The sequence below is a fragment of the Acanthisitta chloris genome, unplaced genomic scaffold, assembly GCF_000695815.1.
Source record: "Acanthisitta chloris isolate BGI_N310 unplaced genomic scaffold, ASM69581v1 scaffold1651, whole genome shotgun sequence".
In the NCBI taxonomy this organism is placed as follows: domain Eukaryota; kingdom Metazoa; phylum Chordata; class Aves; order Passeriformes; family Acanthisittidae; genus Acanthisitta; species Acanthisitta chloris.
Genome location: NW_008656261.1, coordinates 1 through 9,268, shown reverse-complemented (window position 1 = coordinate 9,268; position 9,268 = coordinate 1). Strand labels below are relative to the sequence as shown.

At 38.8% G+C, this 9,268-nt stretch overlaps 1 protein-coding gene across 1 annotated transcript; it reads right to left on the bottom strand.

Annotated features, from left to right (window-relative positions):
* Window positions 1-5,079: 5,079 nt before the first annotated feature.
* On the bottom strand, window positions 5,080-8,697 carry LOC103811260 (cytochrome b5 reductase 4-like; the record flags this gene model as incomplete). The annotated part of the gene is made up of 3 exons (XM_009084221.1): window positions 5,080-5,204; window positions 7,951-8,104; window positions 8,554-8,697. Coding segments are annotated over 3 exons (423 nt in total), but the record flags the coding sequence as incomplete, so codon positions are not given.
* Between the last annotated feature and the right edge of the window lie 571 nt (window positions 8,698-9,268).

Below are 9,268 nucleotides of genomic sequence, written 5' to 3'. Positions count from 1 at the left end.
ACAGACAGACTGAAAAAAAATGGCCTGACAAAAACTCCCATGAAACTCAGAAGAAAATGCAGAATTTTGCACCTTGAAAGAAAAATAATAAATTGATGCAGCAAACCAAATGAGAGGCCTGACTGAATAGGAAAGACCTTCGCAGAAAATCTTTCAGGCACTTGGCAGACAAGTCGACCTTGCTTGTCCATCTCATACTTCCCTCATCTGTACTACTCTATCATACTTTCAAACACTGAATTCACAATACCTGATTAGGATTTTGCCTTCTGGAATTTCCACAGATCACTAGAGCCCCAGCATTGGATTAAAATACAAAGAGAGAAAAAAGTCTAGATAAACACTGCTCATTCAATAATATTCACAGAAGTTTAAGACTCACTCCCCAGCTCACTCCAGGTGAATACTTACCATTGAGCTGTTTCTTGTCTTCAGACAGAGTAGAAGAAATCTCTACAAGCATTAAGAAAAACAAGCATAACAGTTACAGAAATACTTGCACTGTGCAAAAAGTTACAGCACAGTACTTGCACACATCATGCTGAAGACATTAGCCAAAGTAAGGAACTCCAAATAAACCTTCCAAAACATTTACAGATTGACCAGGAAGCTTCAGATATCAGGAATGACAAATAAATGCAGCACTGATTACCATTCCAAAAGATTATGTCTAATTAAAGAAACAGCACCTCAAAAATGCCAGAAGTTGAGCAGCACTGAAGGACAGGAAATGCAAGAACTCTGGCATTTCAAAACAAACATCACAGGTCATCTTGTGCAATTATAACCTTCATAGCTAAGAAGCTCAGTAAATCTGTTAAGAATTCCAATGACACTTGCCTCACATCATCACATAGCAGACTGTGAATCTGACCAAACCAATCCCTGGAAATCTAAACCCACCCAATCCTTAGCAGAAACGCAGGAGAAAGAAAATCTTATTGTAAGTTCCTGTGTCCAAATTTTTTTATTTGACCAGCTATGATCTGAGTTTTTAATTAAATCTACAGTATGCTGCAACTATTCCAAACAAACACTAGAAAAATTTGAATGTTTTCCCCCTGTTCTTCCAAATCCCTCCCAGTGCTCAGCATCACACCAGTCAGCATCAGTGGAAAAAATGTTATTGTGGGAGAATTCCAAATCCCTCCCAGTGCTCTGCATCACACCAGTCAGCATCAGTGGAAAAAATGTTATTGTGGGAGAAGTTAAGAAGCCTCCTAGAAAAAAAGCATTGCCATTATAAGGTAAAAAGAAAACATTCCACAAGAAGAATGGGATGGTTCACCCCACATTTTTGGTCAAGGCTGTATATGTCTGCATATTCTGCACTTTGCCAGAAGTAGGAGACCTACAAGATGGCTGAATTTGTGAACCAAAGGATGCCACAGAATTGGAGAAAAATAGTTGCAACCATTAAATCTGTCATGTTTTCACTGTAGTTTTGCTAGGGCTCAATACTGAATAACAGTGTCTGCCTCAAAGGTACAGAAAATTTTTGGCTGTAGCCTAGAAACCAAAAGACATACTGAAGATTAAAGTCTCTGGAAACTATCATCATTATTTTAAGACAATATACTACATTTCTTACTGTCCTGGCTCAGAAGAGTCTGTTGTGTCAGCAAAATTTTCTCCAAGTAAATTCAGACTAAAGGACACAATAAAGTGTTCTGGAAAGGATGACTGTCCATAAAGTTTATTCAAATATCTCACTACTTATGCAACTTGCCAAACATATATCTGGGGCTGGAATCATGAGATTGAAAATACAGACTTTAATTTCAAGACGAGAACTGCCTATGACAGTTTATCCCCTGAGATCAGAAGAAGAAAGAGGGATCTGTGGGGGGGAAGGGGAAAGTTACTTTCTACATACACACACACATAACACAGACACACACATAACCCATGCACATCTGTTTTCTAATGGACTAAAAACAAAAGAAGAAACGTAGCAGTATATTACTTATAAGTCTTCATGCATAAACCAGTTTCATCTTCAGTTATCTGCTGTAAAAAAAATTAATATATGCACAGCTTTCAACTCTCTGCAGTAGAGACCGTCCTCATAAATATTATGATTTCAGATTTCTCAATTTCCAAATAACTGTGGATTAAAGCATATAGAAAATATTTCATTCTTAAAAAACCTCACCTTTCGGAGCAGCAATAGGCTTGACAGCCATTCTCCCAACCAGACATTCCTTCAGCATCGATTCATAATTTACCCAACGATGAACCTACGTCAACAAAAACATTTTTGTAACAAAATTTGTAATTCTTACAATGTTGTTTGATGCACTGAAATAGAACAAAAATCGTTTTTTGTACAGTGGCTAATACAATTAATTTAGCAGATGATTTTTTTAAAGCAGACTCAATTATTGCAACATTCAGTTTTACTTCTATTGCATATGGCAAGCCATTAAGTGAAAGAAAAAAGGACCATGAAAAATTCACAATAGTTTAATTCATTCATGTATGCTTCACAATATCTGAACATCATAACCTTGAGCTACAGAATGTATTTCAGAAGAGCATTTTTATGCTGCATGCAACATAATTAACAGAATAAAGACCTTGTCTTTACCACAAGGGTTATTAGTCTTGTTTAGACAATTGAAGGGAAAAGGGATAAAGAAAACAAACGTAAAGGACAGTAGTTTAGACACACAAACATGTCTTACAAGGCAGAAGTATTTCTGCTTGTTTCTGCCTTACTACCACTCAATTATTTGGAAATTACCTATTTTAGAAGGTCAAATAAAGTGAAGAAAAAGCAGTAACTTTATAGACCAGAATTGGAGAACTTGCAGAGGAAATGAATGTCAGGAAACCCAATTCTGATAGGGCATCCAAGATAACATCACAAGAAGCAAAAAGGAAAGTGTTGCACCACAAATTTGAATGCTATCTAGATTTAAAAAGAAAAACTTTTAACTCAACAAGCCAAAGAGATTAACAATCCCATTGACGAGTTATAGTTTCCTTGTATACAGGTAACAGAAAGAAATGAAAGATTACAAACAACAGTTGATTTTTCCAGAAATTTGAGAAATGCTAGCACCCTATCAAACTCCAGTGTTCCCCAGGGCTCAGTACTGGGGCCAGTCCTGTTTAACATCTTTATTGATGACCTGGACATGGGGATTGAGTGCACATCAGTAAATTTGCAGACAGCACTAAATTGGGTGGGAGTGTCGATTTGCCCGGGGGTAAGAAAGCTCTACAGAGAGACCTGGACCAACTTGATCACTGGGCTGAGGACAACTGCAGGAGGTTCTGTAAGGTGAAGTGCTGCTCCTGCTCTTGGGACACAATAACCCCACGCAGTGCTACAGGCTGGGGGAGGAGTGCCTTGAGAACTGTTCAGCAGAAAGGGACTTGTGGGTGCCAGCTGACAGCCAGATCAGTATGAGCCAACAGTGTGCGCAAGTGGCCAAGAAGGCCAATGCTATATGGGCCTGTATCAAGAAGTGGCCAGCAGGACTAGGAAAGTGATTATCCCCCTGTACTTGGCATTGGTGATGCTGCACCTCGAGTACTGTGTTCAGTTTTGGGCCTCTCACTTTAAAAAGGACATTGAGGTGCTGAAGCACATCCAGCAAAGGGGAACAAGGCTTGTGAAAGGTCTAGAACACACCTTATGGCTGAGGGAGTTGGGTTTGTTTAGCCTTGAGAAGAGGCAGCTCAGGGGGGACCTCATCATTCCCTACAACCATCTGTAAGGGGGTTGCAGAGAGGTGGGGGATGGTCTCTTCTGTCATGCCTGCAGGGAGAGGACTAGAGGGAAAGGCCTTAAACTGCGACATGGGAGATTCAGACTAGACATTTGAAAATAATTTTTCAGTGTTAGGGTGATCAGGCATTAGAATAGGTTGTCCAGGGAGCTGGTGGAGTCACCATCCCTGAAAGTGTTTAAGAGGTGTCTGGATGTGGCACTGGGGAATATGGTTTAGTGATTTAGGGGTTACAGTGGTAGTGCTAGTTGGGCAGTCAGACTGGATGATCTTAAAGGTCTCTTCCAAACTTGATGATTCTATGAAAATAGAAATGCCTCTGGGAACAGGAAAGACATCAGCCAAAAGCAATAAAAGTGAACAGTGCATTTTAAAGATCTGAACACTGCTTTCCACTCCCATGACATACTCCCTATGTCAAGACTCCTGTTTCCAAGTACATCCGCTACAAAGTACCCAGCTACATAATTCCAGGCCACAACTTGACACTGGATAAACTTTTATGAGAGAAACTCAAAATTTCTTGAAATCAAAGAATTCTCCAACATTTCCTTTGTAAAAGGATTAACCAAGGATAAACTCAAAGCTAAAACATTATCACATCTTTATTTGCATTGTTAAAAACATTTTGCAAACAAAGGCATAATATATTCTGATGCACAATTCCTAAAGAGGCAACAGATTTCCTCTCAGAAACAGAGGAGGTTTCCTTCCTGCTCTTCCCCAGCTCCTCAGATAAACCTAGTGACTCAAAGCGATTCAAAGAATGTCTTTTTCTAAAAGAATACCAACACAGTGAATCGCACCAAATCTGCAAGTGATTCCTTGCAGAAGGCACACCCAAGCTGCAGACCCTTCAGTTCAAGTCTTTTCAAAACATTTCAATAAACAGTAAGCAGAGACCAACTGCCATCTTGTGATTTGTTCACAACCAGTTAATAGCAGCTCCAGCATTTTTTCTGATAATGCAGTTGCCAAGTTAAAAGACAAAGAATTCCCCAAGCATTTTTCAAACCATGAAAGCTCTGAGAAAAACAGGTCTCTCAAACTACAGCAATTAATCATTGTAGCAATTTATTAAGAATCTCAACTTCTTGCTTGCTATTTCTGCTAAAAAAAGGTCTTAATGAAGCATCATTACTACAGAAAGTGACATTTTCATTAGTGTCTTTTGGTACAAAGTTTAAACTACATGCCTCTTTCAGCACATGTAAGTGTCACTCTAAGAAGCAACCAACTGCCCTTCCTTAGGACTGAAAAAGTTCAAGTCACCATTTCCACTGGAACGCTCTTAAATTAACCAGAAAACATGCATTTTTCTAAATACAGTGCACAAGTGTCATTTGCTGCCAGTTGTTCTCACCTGATCAAAGAGATCTGTTCCATCAGTTCCTGCTGCTTTCATCAGTTCATCCTCTCCTCCAGGATGATATTCCATGTATGGTGTGACATTATATACAAATCCTGAACAAAATGGAATGCAAAAACATGTGAGCAGAATTTACACAACCACTCCTATCTCCAAAACCAATGAAAAGGTTAGCACATATCAAAGAATGCAATGGCAAACAGTAGGCATCATTGGAACAAATAGCATGACTTCACAAAAACAGACACATAAGTTACACAATTGTGTAGAGCACAAGAGGTATCTTTGAACATGGAGATGCCAATCCTACAATGCCATACTACTTGTCCCAGGGAACATCTGCTGGGTTAAGACATCAGCCTACAAGTTGAACAAGATGTATCCTAGCTAGGGGGTAAAAGAACCAGAGACATAAAATTGAGCCAGCTAGTGCACAGAATTGTTTTCACTCTCCCTTCCTATTAAGTTATCGCTGATGTGTTGTCATAGTTGTTTCCCTTTTACCCATCACCTACGAAATAAAATGCCTAAAGGAACGAACTGTTTCCTATAAGGAAAAACTGTCACCATCAGCAACAAAACTTCCATTCTTCAGATTCAGCAATACAAGAAACTTAACATAGCCTACACTCATTAAGGGCTTACAACTCTGGTACCAAAACTGTCCCAGTAAAGGGGCTCAGAATTCTTTCTACACTTCCAGGGAGATAAAAAAATGTTTCTTCACAGGTCTGAAATTATGAAGTCTAATTATTGCTGCTATGCAACCAGGGTAATTTGAGCCTGAAGAATGTAGCTATAAACAGATTTAACTGCAGACATACTGCTGTTAACGTGGTTATTGCAGGCCTACCTAGCAGAATATTTAAAGACATTTAACATTATCAAAACAGTAACATACCAAAAGTTGAACTGTGACAGTGCTTCCAGAAAAAGCTTTTGAGACATTAAGAAGTGTACATTAATTACTTCAGAAGGAGACACTGAGCCTTGGAACAATCCCAGTTGGCAAGAACAACCATCCCAGTCCACAAAGGAAGAATCTTTGCATACTTTACTGACTGTGCCATCTTGTGTGCAGCACTGACTACTGCACACAATAAAACAAGTGTCTGCCTAGGTATGACCTCCTGAATATTAGTCAAATTTACCATCAAACTTGCTGGAGCAAAAGAAAACTCATTTATATACCCATCATGCATTTTTTACTCCCCTGACACCCCCCTTTACATACAAATTTGTGGCCTACACAAGTTTTCTTTGATGAACATTATACTGGGTTTTTTAAACAAGTTAGCTCCTGTTCTTTTGCTTCACATTTCTCTCATGAATTTCTGCTCTTTCTTACAGAGATAGTCAAGCTACTAATGCAGAGACCTCATTTAGCTCCTCCACAATTATGAGTTATGTAATTTTACTAACTACCCACAAATAATCTACCAGGTCTACAAATAATCTACCAGGATTCTCAGTTATGATATTTTTTATCAGTCACCTGAGAACCAAAAAAAGGCAGAGATGGAAAAATTTAAAGACAGATACAGAAGCAGCTTGATGGAGTTCTTGTAAAAAACAACACCAGAGATGCAGTCAAGGGAGGAAAAAAAGATCAAAAACAAAACAGAAGGGTTTTTAAGCAGTAATTCTGTCTGCAGTACTAGATGTCCTTTTTTCAGAGGGAAAAATGAACAGATCTCCAAAGTAAACAAGCTTTCCTTAGCTCTCCTCCCACTATAGTTTTGCTAGCATATGCAAGAGCAACACAGAGCATTAGCAATCCTATTATTGTGTTTGAAGGCCAGTACTCAATACCATTTCACTCTTACTCTCACTTTCAACTCCTTTAAGATCCAACACAAACACAGTCACTCTGACAAAGAAATTCTTAACTTTCTTTTGCTGACATTCAAGCATGACATTACATCTAATATCAATGCTGTTCCTTACCAGATCAAAGTATCACTAAAAGAATCACTCTTCCTACAGAAATGTCACATTAGCTACTCTGATCTTCTACATCAATATTGACAATATTAATGTGTTTTAGCCTTTAAATAATTACACTGGAGAGCAAACATTTTTACTCCTTTCTGTAGGACAACTATGAACTTCAGTTTCAGCCCTGAAAATACACTTCTAGCCAGTGCTATTGCTCCAGACCACCTTCACACGTTGCTACATGTTTAACATATGATCCTTTCACATTGAAAGTATCTTTCATTTTGAGCTAAAATTTTACTAAAATAATAACATAAATAGAATGGCAGAGTTAAAATAGATATTTGTTATGCTAGATAGAGATTACAATCACCCTGTATGGCAACATCATTTGCATTACTATGTTTTATGAGGCAATATGTGGGCTTGCACAATTATTTCCCAAAGACTTTTCTAAGGGTTTAAGTAACATTTTTAATACTTGTAAGTCTCTGGACACTTTAAAGCAATCACTAAAACCAGTCAACTGCTGAAGATAATAAACTGTCCAAAACTGAGGAGTGTAAGTCCAGGCCAGCATTTTCCTTTGTATTTGACACATCACCTACAATCTTGTGTTTTATTACTTTCATATGCAGTTCTAAAACAGGCATAAAATATGCCTACTTGGAAGACTTCTTAAGAAAGGTCTGATAGCAAAGAATACCTTTGTGACACAAAATCTGACTTGAATAGAGCTGCATCCAATTATCTCAAGATTACACCTGGCCTAAACAGAGAAGAAGCATAGTTTGTTTTGGGGTGTGGCTTTTGTTGTTGTTGTTTGGCTTTTCTTCCTTCTTCTTTAAGTACAGAAAACAGAACACAAGTAAAAAATGCAGAAGCCACACCACAACAACCAACCTCTTATACATATCCAGCAGTCCTCCTTTTTGTTGTGTTTAGCAAGCTCATCTTCAGTCACTTCAATCAGCCTCCCTTTCAAACCAGTCAAGTCCTTCCCACTTTTAGTTAGTCGAATCCAATCCATAAGACTCCTTCCTGGTTTTAAAGGTACCTGAAAAATAACAAACGTACAAGCATCATTAAACTCTATAGGAAGAAAAAGCCATGCAATACAATTGAAGGAAGACTCAGACAAAACAAGAAATAACCCAACTCATATTATTCACTGATACTTGGGAGCTCTACTCAGCAGCAAGGGTGCTTAAGGAAGAGTCCTGGGTAGTAACATCAACAAATATTTTGCTTAAGGAAGAGTCCTGGGTAGTAACCCAGACACAGATTATTGAACATCAACAAATATTCAGACAACTCTTCCCAAAGCAAACTGAAGATACCACGTCTGCCTGTGGTGGTAAATAATTTGAGATATTGTCTGGAAAAATACAAGCAATGAAGAAGAAAGATTTGAAAATCATGGCCAGGTAGAACAAGGTTTGAAAGTTTACCTTCACAACATTCATGAAGACTTTCCACAAGCCCTACAGCAACTGGAAATCTCACCCAGAGAAAGCTGGGACTGAAGTTCCCTAGCTTACCAGAGATGTTTTCACCATGGCCTGCCCTGGAAGGCAGAGCAAGATCTTCAGGGCATCTTCCACCTTCCTTTACAACAGCACCACACACTGGGAACCCCTTTGGTCCAAACTTTAACAGCAGGAAACAGGGTTAAAGAGTCGTGGTCTTTCAAAACCACAGCAAAAACAGAAGCAAGAAAACTAACAAGTGCATAGACCCACGTTGCTTGATGTTATTATAGTCTAAATACAAGTCTGCTGTCAAAGTGAGGTCTGCAGGCACCAAGTGCCCCCAAAACCTCTCCAAAGATGAAGACCAAACACATAAGAACAAACTCTATCATTTATATATACTAGTATGTGTCTTCCATCTCAGTCTCTCTTTCTGAAGTAATTAATGTACACTTCCTAACGTCTCAAAACCTTCTTCTGGAAGCACTGTCAGTTTCACTTTCGGTATGTGACAGTTTTGATAACGTTAAATCCCTTTAAACACTCCGCTCGGCAAGCCTGCAACAACCGCGTTAACAGCAATATGTCTGCAGTTAAACCTGTTCATAGCCACCTATTTCAGGCTCTAACAAACCACGCGCAGCAATTTCAAGCTGAAATTCTCCGCACAGGAGGCACAGCCTGGGCAGGCAGCGCGTTTATCATTATCAGCCTTCCAACGAAGAAGTGTTTTCCAGCGCCGACACCGA